The 19,546-nt window shown below is 41.2% G+C and overlaps 1 protein-coding gene across 5 annotated transcripts in view; it reads right to left on the reverse strand.

Moving 5' to 3' along the window:
- Positions 1-2,472: 2,472 nt before the first annotated feature.
- FBXL18 (F-box and leucine rich repeat protein 18) overlaps positions 2,473-19,546 on the reverse strand; it is a 364,054-nt gene continuing 346,980 nt past the window's right edge. For 2 of the 5 annotated variants that reach the window (XM_073633136.1, XM_073633141.1), the window contains exon 6: positions 2,474-8,013. In XM_073633136.1, the coding sequence (XP_073489237.1) occupies positions 7,857-8,013 (157 nt within the window). In that variant the 3' untranslated portion in view covers positions 2,474-7,856. Of the gene's footprint in view, positions 8,014-19,546 lie in introns of all 5 variants that reach the window. The other 3 variants (XM_073633139.1, XM_073633140.1, XM_073633137.1) reach the window with 3 other exon arrangements.

Raw genomic sequence — 19,546 nt, forward strand, 5'->3', positions numbered from 1 at the left:
GATGACACCCGCCAGAGGGTTACACCAGGCCCAGACTGACAATGGGTGCCGCGGCTCACTCTTTCCCTTCCGGGATCTCTGTTAAGTATCCCCTCAGCTGCACATGATGTGCAGGGATAGTGGGCAAGGTGGGAGTGAGACAAATGCTGACAGAGGGTGCCTGGTCTGATCATCCCACACCCCCCCACAATCGCATCTCTCTTCAGCTGCAGCCTGCAGGAACCGGACTATAGCCGCCTCCTCCTTGGCTCTTACGTTCACGTACACAGGCCGGGAAGAGGGATACCTGCCCTACAAGGTCTGTAATAAGAGGAGTCTTACATAGTGATTGGGAAAGTGGGTGGTTCTGGGGGGGCCTGGGCAGGTAACAATTGTGCTGCAAGGAGTGATTTTGGGGGGGGGTTAGAGGATATGTGCTAGAGGGTGCTTTGTTTTGGGTTAGAGAGGACTTGTGCTAGGAGGAGGGGGGCAGATTTGAAGTTTGACCCCCCACCCCCAGCACAATTCCTCGTCCCTCCCAAAGCACCCCCTAGCACATATCCTTTAACCCCTCCCCCAAACAAAGATCCCATCCAAAGCTCCATCCTTCCCCCTGATCCCATACTGGCTCCATCCATCCACCCCCCGATCCCATCCCGGCTCTATCCACCCCCCATCCCATCTCCATCCACCCCCCCGATCCCATCCTGGCTCCATCCACTACAATTCCATCCTCCTCCATCCACCACCCCAATCCCATCCAGGCTCCATCCATTCTCCCGATCCAATCCCAGCTCCATCCATTCTCCCGATCCAATCCCAGCTGCATCCATTCTCCCGATCCAATCCCAGCTCCATCCATTCTCCCAATCCCATCCCGGCTTCATCCACCACCCCAATCCCATCCCAGCTCCATCCACTATGGCAGGCTGGGAGGGGGGCTGCTCCAATGCACTAGCCTGCTCAGTGCCCTGGGGGGTGACAGTATGTTTTACTGCACCAGGTGATACCAACTCTAGTGACGCCACTGGGGGTCATCAAAAGGCAAGAAAATAGCAGTATACTGATCTTCCCAGTGAAGAGCTGTGCAGAGGGGCGTGTCAGCACAAGTCTTGGAGGCACTGGAGGACAGGCAGACTGTGCTCCCAGCACGGCCAGAAAACTGATCACACTGAGATGGATGCTCCTCTATGCTCAACGCCATCATTTTGCAATAGGAGGACTGGCAGGATCACCAGGTATTTCACACAAAAGGAAGAAATGCAAAGAGAAAAGGATAGTTTTTAACACAAGTACATGGTACAACAAGCACATATCAGGAATATGAAATGTTGGGGTAGCAAACACTTCAATTCTAAAATTAGTTGGCCAAATCTATGAAATTGTTACAAAAGTATCCCTTAGTTGCATACATAAAATAGGATTTCATCCGCAAAAGCAGCCAACCTATGATCAGTTTGTCCTATGCATAGACCCCTTTATGTCATTACTATAGTGTAGTGTGGCCAGCAAAAACTCTAGAGCAGTTTTATCAACCAGGGTTCCTCCAGAGCTTGCCAGGGTTTCCTTGAGCAATATATGCCTCTCAGATAAGTTCCCACTGACACCACTGATCTTTTTAGCTATCTGTAAACAGGTAATTCTTCCCACTGTCACACTAATGTATCATGAGTTGTACATATACTAATTTTCAGCAGGGGGTCCTTGAGACCGGAAAGCTCAAAGCCTTGTACACATGATGAGATTATCGGATGAATGATCATCCATTTTTTTTGTTGCATGCTAGTTTCTATATCGAAAACTAAGTGATGCAATGTATTGTATTTCTGTTGTTTTTTCGTACAAACTGTACGAGAAAAATTTTCGGATTTGTCCCTTGGAATAATTTCGAACAAAATTTGTGTACTAACAATGAGATTATCGTACGATCGCTTTGAAAGCTGTATTTTTTGTACGATTTTCTGATTTGGCAACCCTGCCTGGTATTATAAAGATCAACTGGTGGAGAATTGATGCCATTCTCTCTGACTTTAGCTGCTTGTTTTTCATATAAGGTCATGAACCTGGAAAGCAGGTTAGGGCCAAGACCCATGAGTTACAAAGTCATGCGCATAAAGGACCAATGAAGGTGGTCAAACATCTTCAGTATCAGTAGACAAAAGCAGGGGTGTTTTATGTAAGTGGGCATAATGTGAGTAAAATCTTTTTAAAGAGAGTTGTCTCTAGCCTATCTCCTGTGGACAAAACCTACTGTAACTGGCCTGAATAAATCCAGAAAGGTAAAAGGATTGAGGCCAGGGCCACGGCCAATGTTTCTGCATACATTTCTAGTCTTTATTAATCACAGAGATTGGCCTATAAACTTTGGCATAGTTGAAGATCTTTCCCTTCTTTGGAGAGAATTGTGATACGTGCCACTGTGCATTCTGGAAGAAATGATGAGCCAAAAGTGATTGTTTTAGTGTGAAAGTGGGGGATACAATTAATTGAAATTGTTTATATTTGTTTAAATAAACATCTGGGCTGGACTTTTATGCTGCGAATAGCCCCTTTGTCAGTTACAGTGCTCAGAATAAATTAGTACACCCCTTTTGAAAAGTAACATTTTAATCAATGAACACAAGAACAATTTCCAATATTTTGACAAAACTGAGTTTTATAGAACATTTATTTAGCAAATTACATGAAAGGAAGGTTAATAATATAAAATAGATAAAGGTTGCGCTATTCAATCATGTATATACAAATATAAAAATTAGATGATTAGAACAGTCCACAAGTGATGTGAAAATAAATTCCGATGTCAATCTCCACCATTGTCGTGATCTTAAATATCAGAGCCTCCACCAACAGCTGAAAGGCTCGCTTACCAGCTCCTACTGATCCCTCATTACAAGGGGTCATTAGCACTTGTGGCTTTAGCCCAGCCAAGGCCATTCTTCGGATCCAGATAGTCTCCCAACAAAGGTCTTTGTGTTTCCTCCGGACGGAGGAGATGCATCACCTGGAACCTGAGTGAGAAATCTTCACTTTTAATATGGTGCCAACGGGTGATCTTGTTGGGAGACCATCTGGACCTGGAGAAAGCTCTTGTGGCTTTAGCAGAGCCACTGATATTTAACCACTTAAACACTGGGCACTTAAACCACCTTCCTAACCAGACCAATTTTCAGCTTTCGGTGCTCTCACATTTTGAATGACAATTACTCAGTCATGCAACACTGTACCTATATGACATTTTTGTCCTTTTTGCACACAAATAGAGCTTTCTTTTGGTGGTATTGCGCTATAAAAGAAAAAAGACTGAAAATTCTGTAAAAAAAAAAAAATGCATTTTTCTTCGTTTCGGTTATAAATTAGTAATTTTTCTTCATATATTTTGACCAAAATATATACTGCTACATATCTTTGGTAAAAATAACCCAAATCAGTGTATATTATTTGGTCTTTGTGAAAGTTAGAGTCCACAAGCTATGGCACCAATCTCTGAAAATTTCTCACACCTGATGCACTGATGGCCTATCTCATTTCTTGAGACCCTAACAAGCCATGAAAGTACAAATACCCCCCAAATGACCCCTTTTTGGAAAGTAGACATTCCAATGTATTTAGTTAGAGGCATGGTTGAGTTTTTTTGAAGTTGTAATTTTTTCCCACAATTCTTTGCAATATCAAGATTTTTTTTCTCTTTTTCACAAAATTGTTATATTAGCAGGTTATTTCTCACACACAGCATATGCATAGCACAAATGACACCCCAAAACACATTCTACTATTCCTGAGTATGGCGATACCACATGTGTGAGACTTTTACACAGCGTGGCCACATACAGAAGCCCAAAATATGCAGGGAGCGCCATCAGGCTTTCTTGGAGCATAAATTACACATAAGAATAATTTCTTGACTACCTCTTGCAATTTGAAGGCCCTGGAGAACCAGGACAATTGAAACGCCCCAAAAATGACCCCATTTTGGAAACAAAACACCCCAATGTATAATCTATGAGGCATAATGAGTCTTTTGAACATGTCATTTTTTTCTACAAGTTTTTGGAAAATGTGTAAAGAAAATGAAAACTTTTTTTGTCCATTTACACAATGTTTCTAACACATAGCATATACATACCAAAAATTACACCCCAAAATAGATTCTCCTACTCCTCCTGACTACGGCGATACCACATGTGTGAGACTTTTCCAGTGTGGCCACATAGAGGCGCCCAACATGCAAGGAGCACCGTCAGGTGTTCTAGGGGCATAAGTTTCAAATATAATTTGACTACCTATTACACTTTTGTGAGGAACTGTAGTGGCATGGATGAGAACTGATGTGGCATGGATGAGCATGCATGGGGATGGATGAAATGTGGATGGGGATGGCTGAGTATGGATGGGATGATTAAGCATGAATGAGTATGGTTGAGTATGGCCGGGTACGGATGGGTACGGTTGAGTATAGGTGGGTTGGCTGGGTACGGCTGAGTATGGCTGGGTATGGATGGGATGGCTGGGTACGGCTGAGTATGGCTGAGTATGGCTGGGTACGGCTGAGTAAGGCTGGGTATAGATGGGATGGCTGGGTACGGCTGAGTATGGCTGAGTATTGATGGGTATGGCTAATTAGGGATGGGTGTGGATGGGATGACTGAGCATGGATGGATGGATGAGTATTGCTGAGGATGGATGGCTGAGCATGCTGAGTATGGATGGCTGAGCATAGATGGATGGATGAGTATGCTGAGTACGGATGGGTATGCTAGTTATGGATGGCTGAGCATATCAGCGCTGCGGGCACTACACATCTAGCCCACAGCGCTGCTGCCACTGATCTCTCCCCTCGCACTGTACCGATCTGTACAGAGAGGGGAGGGAGGAACCGGACGTGACGCCGGTTTGTTACAAGTGATCGCTCCATCATTTGATGGCGTGATCACGTGGTAAACAGCCGCTATCAGCGGCCTTTTACCGTGATGCGACCCGGCGGTCACGGATATTCCAGGGGGCGCGCGAGAGCGGGATTCTGGGAGGATGTCAAGGTATGCCCTCCTGGAGTTACTGAGCCACCCTGTAGCTGTCATTCGGCTATAGCGCGGTCAGCAAGCGGTTAAGATCACTACGGTGGTGGATAATGGAGATTGACATCAGGATTTATTTTCACATCACTTGGACTGTTCTAATCATCTAATTTTTACATTTGTATATACATGATTGAATAGCGTGTGTTTATGTTTACTCACTGTGTATATGTCTCACAGAAGGTTTGCTGCTTACACTTTTCATTCAGAATATTTCTTATACCCCGTACACACGGTCAGACATTGATCGGACATTCCGACAACAAAATCCTAGGATTTTTTCTGACGGATGTTGGCTCAAACTTGTCTTTGATACACACGGTCACACAAAGTTGTCGGAAAATCTGATCATTCTGAACGCGGTGACGTAAAACACGTACATCGGGACTATAAACGGGGCAGTAGCCAATAGCTTTCATCTCTTTATTTATTCTGAGCATGCGTGGCACTTTGTGCGTCGGATTTGTGTACACACGATCGGAAATTCTGACAACGGATTTTGCTGTCAGAAAATTTTATAGCCTGATCTCAAACTTTGTGTGTCGGAAAATCCGATGGAAAATATGTGATGGAGCCTACACATGGTCGGAATTTCCGACAACAAGGTCCTATCACACATTTTCCGTCGGAAAATCCGACCGAGTGTACGGGGCATTAGTGTGTTTTTTTCATGTTTTTTATAAGGTTAATAATATAACTTGGATTACAAAATCTTCAGTTTTACATAAATTATTTGATGCAAAAATGAATACACCCCCACAACAACAAAAATACTTCTAGTATTTTGTATGACCTCCATGATTTGTAAGGACAGCATCAAGCCTTCTATGCATGGAATGAACAAGTTGGTGACATATTACAACATCTATCTTTTTCCATTCTTCAAGAACGACCTCTTTTAGAGCCTGGATGCTGGCTGGAGAGTGATCCTCAACTTGTCTCTTTAGAATTCCCAATAGGCGATTGGGTTCAGATCAGGAGACATACTTAGCCACCGAATTACTTTCACCCGGTTGTTCTTCAGAAACAACAGTGGCCTTAGATGTGTGTTCTGGATCATTGTCATGTTGGAAAAGTGCATGACAACCAAGGGCATGGAGTGATGGTAGCATCTTCTCTTTCAGTATAGAGCAGTACATCTGTGAATTCATGATGCCATCAATAAAATGCAGCTCCCCGACACCAGCAGTACTCATGCAGCCCCACAGAAGGACACTGCCACCTCCATGTGTAACTGTAGGCACCATACAGTTTCCTTTGTACTCCTCACCTTTGCGATGCCATACAGTTTTAAAGCCATCAGTTCCAAAATATTTATCTTGCTCTCATCACTAAAAAGTACAGAGTCCCAGCAGTCTTCTTTTTCAGCATGGGCCCTGGCAAATTCTAGGTGGACTTTTTTGTGCATGGGCTTTAGGAGAGGCTTCCTTCGTGCATTCCATAACTCTGCAGTGTACGCCGTATAGTGTCACAGGAAACAATCACACCAGTTTGGCTTTCTACTTCTTTAGCTAACTTGCATGGCGATTTTCTTCAACCCTCCTCATCAGAAGATGCTCCTGTCGAGGTGTTAACTTCCATGGATGGCCTGGACGTCTCTGTGAGATGGTTGCAGTTCCATCTTTGTAAAATGTTTGTATCACTTTGGCTACAGTATTCTGACTGATAAGTAAAGCTTTGCTGATCTTCTTGTAGCCTATACTTTTCTTGTGTAAAGAAATTATTTTTTCTCAGGCCTTGTTACAGTACATTCCTCTTCCATATGGTTCCATTGCTGACAGCATGAAATAGGAAGGGGTTTTCTTTGTCAAGTAACACTCTTTTATAAGCGTCTGCTGGACACCTTTTTAATGAATAATTCATTTTTGCAACATGGTCTTGAACAAATTTGTTAGGAAAAAATATTTTGTGTGTGTGTGCAAATTAACAAATCTTGGTTGCAATCAATGGCCCGCATTTGTGGGAGTGTTTTGTAGTATAGTGTCCCATAGAAAATGTTGAATATGAAAGGTAAGTAAAGGTTTTCTAACAAATCTGTTGGGGGTACCGATTGATGCTGAGCACTGTATATCAGTCTCCATAGCCGCACACCAGAGGCCATCTTTGCAAGCCCAGATCCAGTATATATTTTGCAATGTTTACCCACTGCAGGCTGCACTGTAGTATTCCACAAGGCTAATGTTGTGAAGGCATAAATAATATGTCTGCAGAAGAATAGTGGGTTTCTCCTTTGCAAATTTTAAAATGGGAAATATATGTTCTAGTCTGTTGGTGACACAGTGCTGAGACCAATAATTTTCTTGGTTTCTTGCCATCCACATACTTTTGATCTATCCTGTGTAGACTTTTTTTAGTTACTGCATCAATTAATTTTTTCACGGAGATCTTGGAGTTTCTTCAATTCAGAAAAATGACATTTGGCTAGACTTTACTCAAATGCATCCCTAGACTTGTTGAATCTTTACAGTAGGAAAGTGTTTTAGTCATAATACTTAACGTTTTGAATAGAAAAAAAAAAACTCCACAGACATGATACTTTTAGAATACATGCTTCATTAGCATATAAACAAAAACACTAAATATATACATGAATTAAGTTTTCTCTAGACAGCCACACACATTTTAAAGCATTACATTTTTTATTTTAGAAGAAATTATTAACATAAAAAGATGAAGTCCCTCCCACAAAGAACATTAGTAATTCTGAAAGTCCTTCAGTGATATAATCCGCAAAGATTTAAGAATTTACCAACATTTGTAAATGTTGCTCCCTATATGTCCAGTCTTACCCGATCTACAATATTAGTACCACAAATCCGGAGGCTCCTCTGCCACTCTGCTTTTAAATAAGGTTATTTCATCCAAATGTATCATGGGTACATCTCGTATTACATCTGCCAGGTTCTCATGCAAAAGTGGGAAAATGACAGCGTTCAGAGCTGGTCGTTCCTCAGAGAAGCTAGAAATGAAACAAAAGAGCATTATAAAAAGAAATTGATTAAAGTATGTAAGGATAATATGGGGAACCGGTTATTATCTATGTAAAAACACACACATTTTATATTAATGCTAGGTTCACATCTGAGCGGGTGCGGGAAGGATTATAATGGCACACTTTCCCCCATACGCAGAAAAAAAAACATGCTGCTGCTTAGGAGATGCATGGGGGTACAAATAATCCTACTAGAACCCCTATGCACTGAAAACTGCTCTGCAATATGCAGTATCCCTGCAGCCATGTTTTTGGAAAAGGTGCAGAGACCTTTTCCCTGCATTACCAGGAGGTACCGAAGCCTATTCAAATTAATGAAATGATTAAGAGTATTTTCACCTTGCTCCATTGAAAAAATGCATTAAAAATTCATATGCGCCTGACTCCCAGCATGCACCCGTGAAACATGGACATGTGATTTAACCACCTCAATTCTGGGCACTTTCACTCCCCTTCCTGGCCAGGCCAATTTTCAGCTTTCAGTGCTGTCGCGCTTTGAATGATAATTACTCAGTCATGCAACACTGTAGCTTTCTTTTGGTGGTATTTAATCACCACAGGGTTTTTTATTTTCTGCGCTATAAAGGTTATAACATTTTGCAAAGAAGTAATTTTTCTTCATAAATTTTGACCAAAATTTATACTGCTACATTTCTTTGGTAAAAATAACCAAAATCAGTGCATCAATGTTTCGTCTGTTTGAAAGTTAGAGAGTCTACAAGCTATGGTGCCAATCACTGAAAATTGATCACCCCTAATGTACTTACGCTACTGACTCATTTCTTGAGGCCAATACAGTACAAATATCCCCCAAATGACCCCCCAAATGACAGTAGGCTGTCCCAAGTATTTAGTAAGAGGATGGCAAGTTTTTTGAAGTTGTAACATTTTCCCAGAATTCTCTGAAAAATGAATAAATTAAATAAAATGTTTTTTTTTTCACAAAGTTAGCTCTCACACATGGCATAGGCATACTTGCAACTACATCCCAAAACACGTTCTGTTACTTGTTGATACCACATGTATCACACACTTTTTCACAGCCTAGCCACATAGAAAGACGCAACATCCAAGGAGTACCTTCAGACATTATCCACTTTAAGACCAGGCCTTCTTCTGACATTTTTTATTTACAAGTAAAAATCTGTATTTTTGCTACAAAATTACTTAGAAACCCCAAACATTACATATTTTTGCAGCAGAGGCCCTAGAGAATAAAATGGTGGGTTTTGCAAATTTCTATGTCACACGGTGTTTGCGCAGCTGTTTTTAGAATGCAATTTTACACACTAAGGCATAAATACACTTTTTTTTAATCCAACAAAAAGATTTGTCATCAAAAGTTGGTAACTTTACAACACAGCAAATTTAACTTTTTCAAGAAAGGCAAAATACCTTGACCATGAAATTATAAGAACCTCTGCAAATTACCTTTTATCCAACATTAAGCCCAAGTAGTCTATCCACGATCAGATCCACCGAAACGAGCCCCGGGACATCCAACATCGGTGCCCATAATCTCTCATATTTAAGCGTACTTCCCCTATGTTGGTAAATAAGCTTTTCCATTCTTAACACCTCTCCCATATTTTTAACCCATTCCCCTATCGTTGGGGGGAGGCTCTTTCAATTTCCAACGAACCATAATCAATTTCCGTGCCTGGAATTGAACTCTATGAATGGCCTCTCTAGTGTGTACATCCCAATCATGTTCTTCCAGTACACCCAAAAGACAAGCTCTTGGGTCTAGAGGGAGAGAAACTTTAAATACTGAGTTGACTTTAGTCACCACTCCGGCCCAGTAAGAGTGTAGTTTGGGGCATCGCCAAAAAAGGTGAATGAGGTCTCCGTGATCGCGTTTACATGGTGTGCATGTGAACTCAGACTGCAGATTCATCAATTGAAGTTTATGATGAGTATAGTATACCTGCAATATTATGTATAGTTGAGTAAGTCTGTTACATTCAATGAGCAGGTACCTACTGCCTGAAAGACCTCCTCCCATTGCTCGCTGTCCAATTGACCAACATCTCGCTCCCACTTTTCCTGCACTCTCGAGGGATGTTGCTTCAAATAAGACTGTAATAGCAGGGCATAACATTGTGACACTAAGCCCTTGGATGAATCAGCATACATAATGAGATTGAATACTGGAGTCGGGGACAGGTGCCACTCCGAGGAGTTGCTCTGTGCTTTAACCGCATATTGGAGTTGTAAATAATAGAAATGCATAGATGATGGTAAATTGTACGTAGCCTAAATCTCCAGAGTACCCTATTATGAAATAATTTGCTCAAGATGAGTTACCCCATACACCTTCCACTTAGCTCCGGATGGTAATTTGGCCAGCTCCACTCCATATAGGTGTCGTTCATCCAAATGGGGTATACTCTGTATATCCGTTTGCCTTCTAGAGGTATTTAGTTTTGTTCCACACCTTCTGAATTAGGTTATACGTCGGATAACGTTTGTGCGGCCTTCCGAAGGCCTGAGCCTCCAGAGCCTGTGGAATAGGGCCTCTACGAATAGTGTGATACATCTCTGCCTGGGATGAACTACATGTCTCACTTCCTGTCTACCTGCAGAGTGCCGCTAAGATGTTGCAGCTGTGCTGTCAGATAATACAACCATTGGTTTGGCACAGCTAACCCACCTTCATCTTTGGGCCGTTGTAGATGCTCCAATTTAATTCTAGGGGGTCGGTCCTTCCGAATTAGGGTACGGAATAGAGAATTAACTATTCTAAAAATCTTTAATGGAATAACCACTAAGGCATTATGAAAGAAGTTGTGGCATGAGTATCATCTTGATTAAATTTACCTTCCCCGCCACTGATAAACAGAGGGTGTTCCATGTGTTAATCCTTTCCCTAAATATTTAATTGAATAAAAAGCCCACGGACGGGAGGTAACCTGAATCCCCAAATATTTAAAAGAAGTAGTGATAGGTACAAGGGCATGCAGAGGCAAAGGTTTGTGTGGCAGTTCCATCCAGCAGCATTAGGGCAGAAGTGCAAAAGTATGGGATAAGTTAACAAAAGCCCTAATAGCAGCCTGTGGTTGATAGACAAGACGTACCCAAGATATATAACTTGAAAATATATATGAAACCCAAAAGGGTGGCGACCCCAGGGATTTTGTGGGTGGGAGGGAGACAAAAAGTAGAAAAAAGTATGAAGGTGAAAGATAACAGAATGTATAAAAATTGTAATACTTTATTCAAAATTACACATAAATGTAGAGAATTAAAAACAGTCAGATATACAGAAACTGCAAATGATCCTAAACATACAGGTTCTACTAGTGAAGAACTCATACGTGAATGATACATATGGAAGGATCCAACATGTTTCGGAATATTTGAAATGTAAATTCCTTTTTCAGGGGATTTCCTGTTAAGTTATATAATGTAATCTGCAAGTGTATAAGAATGAAAACATACTCAGAAACAAAGTACAAAAATACTGGGCATCTGTAATTTAGTGGGCATACAAGAGTTGGTTGGGGAGCTTGGAAATAAATATAGCTAGTAAAAGTGACACACCACCAAAAAGAAAAGAAAAACTTACTGGTTACACCGTTTACAGTTGTTTATAAGGATCGAGGAGGATGCAATGTTTAGAGTGTAATGCTTGCAGTCTTGATCTCCCAGATTTGTGAGGTAGTGGAGGAGAAAAGGTTGGAGTAGATTGAAATCTCAAAACATCATTTAGTAATGTTGTCCCATGTCAATTTCATGGGTAGCAGCATTTGAGACAGGCAGAGTCATAGAATGCATCCGGTCTATGCGGTCCACAAGGAACGGCTAAATGGATACATATGTCAAGTCCTATGGTGTAAAGATAATGTATAGTCAGATATACTATACTAATATAAACTCTGACATGTTGATCTATGAACATGACCTATAATATAAATTATGGGAGCTGGATGAACTCAAAAAAGCATACTACTTGAAAAAGGGGGGGGGGGGATTTTGTAAAGTAAAGACATAAATCTATAGATATGGAACTATGCTCTGTTGTGTCCATAGATGTAGAGCCAACAGGCTTGTTCACTCATTATGGCAAGGAAGGGCTGTAAGGCCCATGTATAATATATGAAAATACATTGTTTTTAGGGGCTACATAGGTAAATAATTGCCTATGAGTTATGGACGAGAAAGTAATTTACCTATTAATCTAACTGGTTACACATTGTCTAGTAATAATTAAAGTATATGTAATTGCTAAAACATACAAGAAGTAAAATTATAAGTAAATAGCTAAAAAGAGCATGATAGCCAGTACTTACTTTGTAGTTGAGAGTCCGCATACACCTGCTCCACAAGACACATGTATGGTGTATGAGAGGAGACAGGTATATTGCTGGATTATAAGCCAGCTGATTGCGAGATCAGTCCGCCCATAAAGGGCGGAGAAACTCGCAGCTGTGGGTATTTTATAGGACAAAACGTAAGGGCAGAGAGGAGGGCTGTATCAGCTAGGTGATACACCTCCCACAGCTGACAAGTGTCAGCAAAGGAGGTGATACTAACACCTAGAGCTCATTCCCCCGGCGCAGCAGTGCATGACGTCACCACGACGGCTGGCGCGATGACGTCAGGCGTCCAAGCGCAGCCGACACGGAGGAAGGGACGCCAATGTGGTGAATCCGAAGGTCCGCCATAGAGCGCATGCGCGGACGGCGGAATACTGCCGATCCCCAGGCATCCAAAGTATGGCTCCACGCATGGATGCGTGGAGCCTACCCGTGCCGGGGGACAACGCAAAGGCCGAGAAACAAATCAGCAGTGCCTGAATAATGCTGGTTTGAATGGAGAACAAGAGTAATTGATAATACATTAGAATATTAAATATGGGAGATCAAAACAGATAGTTGTAATAATGTAAAGGGCAATGTCATAAGATAGTGTAATATTACATTGCATTTTCCCGATTTACATACCATGTACACAGTTAGAGAATATTAAGTGCATTTGTACAATCCAAGAGCATTGAATACATTTGTATACTTTGATACTCTAATAAGAATCGACAAGACTATTAACAAAATGTCTCGGACCCCCGTAGACACAATAGGTATACCAGCAAACAAACCATATAATGCAATATATGCTACACAATATACATATTATATAAGATGAAAAAAAGGGGGAAACGAAAACAGGCAAAAGAGAAAAAATAAAAATCAAAAAATCAGAAATATAATCTAAGTGAGAATGTGGGGACCCCTACATATCACCTTCATAACCCCCTGATGTAAATCCTTGGAGGAAGGGTTTGAAACTCAGGATCTTGTTTAATCCTGGAGGTGAGGTGGCGTTTAAGGTAGAAATCCACCTCATCTCACGTTGAAGGAGTAGTTTATTTAAATTCCCATCCTCGATGATTATGGTGTAGTCCATCCAAGACTAAAACTGATATTTTCGGAAAGGCTTCACTATGGACTGTAGCCATGTGTCGTCCCCAGGGGAAATCTGGATTTTTGGTTTTCATTGCCAATATGTGGCGATAGAGGCGTTTGCATAATTTTTGAATGGTTTTGCCCACATAATAGCAGCCACGTTCACACTATATAAGATATATAACGAATGTGGTTTGACAGTTGGCATAATGTTTTGCAGAGAATAACCAGCCATTAGGAAGGTATGGATACTTATTGGTGTTCATATAGTGGCAATATCCACAGGAGCCACATGGGAAAGTGCCTAAGGTGTTACTCGAGGAGACCCCTGTAAGACCCCTGAATTCGCTTCTAACCAGACGGTCCTCACCGACGTGGTTCGTCAGAAGGTGAGCAGAGGGTAAGGTGATACATAAGGGCCCACAACTGGGTCATTGGTAAGGAGGTGCCAATATTTGGACAGAATCTGTCTCAGTTCCATGTGTTCGTTGGAAAAAGTTGTAATAATCCTAGTGTAAGGATTAGAGGCGGAGGTGGATCCATCAGACATTTGTAACAGGTCTTGTCTGTCCCGGGCATTAGCTTTATTAAAAGCTTTTTTCAAGCACTTGTGGCTATATCCTCTATCTAGTAATCGACTATTATGTGGGCAAAACCATTCAAAAATTATGCAAACACCTCTATCGCCACATATTGGCAATGAAAACCAAAAATCCAGATTTCCCCTGGGGACGACACATGGCTAAAATCCATAGTGAAGCCTTTCCGAAATTATCAGTTGTAGTCTTGGATCGACTACACCATAATCCTAGAGGAGGGGATTTAAATAAACTACTCCTTCAACGTGAGATGAGGTGGATTTCTATCTTAAACGCCACCTCACCTCCAGGATTAAACGAGATCCTGAGTTTCAAACCTTTCCTCCAAGGATTTACATCAGGGGGTTATGAAGGGGATATGTAGGGGTCCCCACATTCTCACTTGGATTATATTTCTGATTTTTTGATTTTTATTTTATTTCTCTTTTACCTGTTTTCATTTCCCCCTTTTTTTCATCTTATATAATAATATGTATATTGTGTAGCATATATTGTTTGTTTGCTGGTATACCTATTGTGTCTACGGGGGTCCAAGACATTTTGTTAATAGTCTTGTCGATTCTTATTAGAGTATCAAAGTATACAAATGTATTCAATGCTCTTGGATTGTACAAATGCACTTAATATTCTCTAACTGTGTACATGGTATGTAAATCGGGAAAATGCAATGTAATATTACAATATCTTATGACATTGCCCTTTACATTATTACAACTATCTGTTTTGATCTCCCATATTTAATTATTCTAATGTATTATCAATTACTCTTGTTCTCCATTCAAACCAGCATTATTCAGGCACTGCTGATTTGTCTCTCGGCCTTTGCGTTGTCCCCCGGCACGGGTAGGCTCCACGCATCCATGCGTGGAGCCATACTTTGGATGTCTGGGGATCTGCAGTGTTCTGCTGTCCGTGCATGCGCTGTACGGCGGACCTTCAGATTCGCCACATTGGCGTCCCTTCCTCTGTGTCGGCGGCGCTTGGACGCCTGACGTCATCGTGCCAGCCGTCGTGGTGACGTCATGCACCGCTGCGCCGGGGGAACGAGCTCTAGGTGTTAGTATCACCTCCTTTGCTGACACTTGTCAGCTGTGGGAGGTGTATCACCTAGCTGATACAGTCCTCCTCTCTGCCCTTACGTTTTGTCCTATAAAATACCCACAGCTGCGAGTTTCTCCGCCCTTTATGGGCGGACTGATCTCGCAATCAGCTGGCTTATAATCCAGCAATATACCTGTCTCCTCTCATACACCATATGTGTGTCTTGTGGAGCAGGTGTATGCGGACTCTCAACTACAAAGTACTGGCTATCATGCTCTTTTTAGCTATTTACTTATAATTTTACTTCTTGTATGTTTTAGCAATTACATATACTTTAATTATTACTAGACAATGTGTAACCAATTAGATTAATAGGTAAATTACTTTCTCATCCATAACTCATAGGCAATTATTTACCTATGTAGCCCCTAAAAACAATGTATTTTCATATATTATACATGGGCCTTACAGCCCTTCCTTGCCATAATGAGTGAACAAGCCTGTTGGCTCTACATCTATGGACAACACAGCATAGTTCCATATCTATTATTAGGATCATTTGCAGTTTCTGTATATCTGACTGTTTTTAATTCTCTACATTTATGTGTAATTTTGAATAAAGTATTACAATTTTTATACATTCTGTTATCTTTCACCTTCATACTTTTTTCTACTTTTTGTCTCCCTCCCACCCACAAAATGCCTGGGGTCACCACCCTTTTGGGTTTCATGTATATTGTCTCTTTGTTTGTGTTTGGGATGTGGTGAGAGGTGAGCTCCAATTTTGAGTCTGACTGTTCACGTATATTGATGGTTCAACCATATTTATATGTTGCTCTAAACCAGGTAGTAGATACCCAGAGAGGCATTGAACTCTTTCCACCCCCCCCCCCCCCCACTTTTCCTTTTTTCCCCCCCGACCTCTCTTCTCCTCTTTTTGACCCCTCCTTTTTGGTGCACCATCAAGTATATCCATTTTTACTTCTATATATTTCGTGGGCATTTTGCTAGTTACTAGCATGGCTGAGTTTGTAGGGCAAGCTTGGATTGCTTTTGCAAATAATCTCCAGAAAGAATATGGACAAAAAGGAATCAAAAGAATATGAATTAGGTTTCCTTTTCTCCAATCTAACCAAATGGTTGGAGAAAAAATCCTCCGTTTATTGGCATACCAACACTTTCGAGGAATACATTAGAGAGGATCTGAACCCTTTAGGTCTTAGGGTTCAGATCTTCCCTTCTTTTGACAACATAGGCCCCACGTTCAAAACAGCCTGGGAGAACATCTTAAAATCTTGTTCTAACCAGATGATGAGCTTACTAACCGAAGAATATAACAAACGACACTAGATATCGATAGAAATATCGAGGATCTTTATTCTAAGCTGAATACATTTAACACCCACCCCTCTTTCTCTGAACTTAATGAAAAACTAAAGTTACATATTGAAAGTTACAATAAAAATATTCTTGCCAAAAAAGAAAGCAAATTCTTACGTGACAAACAAGCCTTCCACGAAGGCCGGGCCTATAAATGGCATCAACAGAAAAAAAATAGGACATACCAACACCAACAGGTACACTATGACTACCAATCAGAATTTTCTGATACTTCCTCTATGGCTTCTAATTCATCACAACCCCCTTCCAAGGGGTCTATGCGCACAAGAAAAGCAAAAAAACACAGAGAAGGAGGTAGTTTTGAAGGCAAACCCAAACGGAGCCAGACTAATCGTACACGCAAAACACCAACAAAAACATCGAGCTCTGCTCTATTTACATCTGTGAATCAACCTACCCCTATACCCACAAGCACTACCAGCAAGGATACCACAATTCCACCAAATGTAAGGATCCCTAGCCTATTTCAGACAAAAAACTTAGGCACTCCTCCAGCCCCCCAAACTTAGGAACCATCACAAGACCATCCCCTCCCCCTCTCGCTTCCCCTCCCCAATATAACATCAACCTTTCATCAGATTCTCTCACAGTAGATGAAACAGCTGTCTTAACTAGGGGTCTCACTTTTTGCCCCAATCAGAAAATGAACAAATTCGATACAATAAAAGATCTACATTTATTCACACGTAAACTCCAGTTACAAAGCATGTTCGACAAAACCGATGTGGACTCAAGTACCTTTCGATCCCTTAAGGAACGACAGGCATTGAAGGATCTAAACACACTGTTGGGGGAAAGCGACACTCGAGACCTCATAGACAGAATAGATTTGGAATCTCTATTGAACCCATCTATTAGTTCCAATACAAAAGATCAGACATCTTCTAAATTGAAGAAAAAATCTGACCTATATCCCTCTCCAGGTACCAACCAGGGCATATCTACGTTCCTTAAATTATCAACTCAGGAAATCAGAGAGATGAATGCAAACAGAAGTCTCCCTGAGAATCTAACAAATAAAGAGAAACAGGCCTTGAATGCACTAGCTAATAACCCTAATCTAGTCATTAAACCCTCAAATAAGGGTGGAAATATTGTACTAATGAACAACGATAAGTACATATCGATGTGTATGCAGATACTTAACAACACTGAATGGTATAGACCAATTAAACCTGAAATAATCACTTCATTTAACGAACAATTCTATATTCTGGTAGATAAAGCACTCAATAACAACATTATTTCTAACCAACTATGGAAATTCATCCGTACCCCTTTTCCTATTATCCCTACATTCTATTCCCTCCCCAAAATTCACAATATAGATCCCCCAGGTAGACTGATGGTGTCTAGTAACGGATCCATTACCGAGAACCTTTCCAAAATGGTAGACGAACATTTAAGACCATTCGTACTTTCCCTACCATCATACGTAAAAGACACAATCCATCTGCTCAATATCATCGACGGCGTCCGGATTACTAATGAGACCATTTTGGTCTCTATTGATGTCGAAACACTTTACAGTTCAATTCCCCACAACAAAGGGTTAATCTGTATTCAAAAAGTTTTATCACAAACTCCTCTGTCTAAGAAACCATTTAATTAATTTGTACTATTAGCACTGGATTTCATACTCCGACATAATGTATTCAGCTTTCATGGCCAACATTTCCTCCAGGTACAGGGCGTAGCCAGGGGCACTTGCTGTGCCCCTGGCTATGCCAATCTGTACCTGGGGGAATGGGAGAAAACCCTAATGGAGGATGAAGACCTCGCTCTGTACCTGCGCCATATCAGACTATGGCGCAGGTACATTGATGATATCCTCGTCCTATGGGAGGGACCTGTGGAATTATTGTGTACTTTACTAGATGTCTTGAACAATAACGCATTTAACTTGAAATTTATAATGGTCTACGACCATAATTCCCTAACATTTTTGGATATTGAGATATTCAGAGATCCTAATTATTTAGCCTGTAAACTTCATCGGAAACCTACATCAGGAAATACAATTCTACACTCTAAAAGTTTTCATCCTAGACCTCTAATCAACTCAATTCCGTTTAGCCAATTCTTGAGGATTAAACGTAATTGCTCTAACGACGACTTTCTTAAGAAAGCCAGGTCCCTCAAGAGTCGATTACTAGATAGAGGATATAGCCACAAGTGCTTGAAAAAAAGCTTTTAAAAAAGCTAAAGCCCGGGACAGACAAGACCTGTTACAAATGTCTGATAGATCCACCTCTGCCTCTAATCCTTACACTAGGATTATTACAACTTTTTCCAACGAACACATGGAACTGAGACAGATTCTATCCAAATATTGGCACCTCCTTACCAATGACCCGGTTGTGGGCCCTTATGTATCACCTAACCCTCTGCTCACCTTCCGACGAACCACGTCGGTGGGGGACCGTCTGGTTAGAAGCGAATTCAGGGGTCTTACTCGAGGAGACCCCTGTAACACCTTAGGCACTTTCCCATGTGGCTCCTGTGGATATTGCCGCTATATGAACACCAATAAGTATCCATACCTTCCTAATGGCTGGTTATTCTCTGCAAAACATTATGCCAACTGTCAAACCACATTCGTTATATATCTTATACAGTGTGAATGTGGCTGCTATTATGTGGGCAAAACCAATCAAAAATTATGCAAATGCCTCTATCGCCACATATTGGCAATGAAAACCAAAAATCCAGATTTCCTCTGGGGACGACACATGGCTACAGTCCATAGTGAAGCCTTTCCGAAAATATCAGTTTTAGTCTTAGATCGACTACACCATAATCCTCGAGGAGGGGATTTGAATAAACTACTCCTTCAATGTGAGATGAGGTGGATTTCTACCTTAAACGCCACCTCACCTCCAGGATTAAGCGAGATCCTCCTGAGTTTCAAACCCTTCCTCCAAGGATTTACATCAGGGGGTTATGAAGGAGATATGTAGGGGTCCCCACATTCTCACTTAGATTATATTTCTGATTTTTTGATTTTGATTTTATTTCTTTTTTACCTGTTTTCATTTCCCCCTTTTTTTCATC

The sequence above is a fragment of the Aquarana catesbeiana genome, linkage group LG06 (assembly GCF_042186555.1).
Source record: "Aquarana catesbeiana isolate 2022-GZ linkage group LG06, ASM4218655v1, whole genome shotgun sequence".
Taxonomy (NCBI): Eukaryota; Metazoa; Chordata; class Amphibia; order Anura; family Ranidae; genus Aquarana; species Aquarana catesbeiana.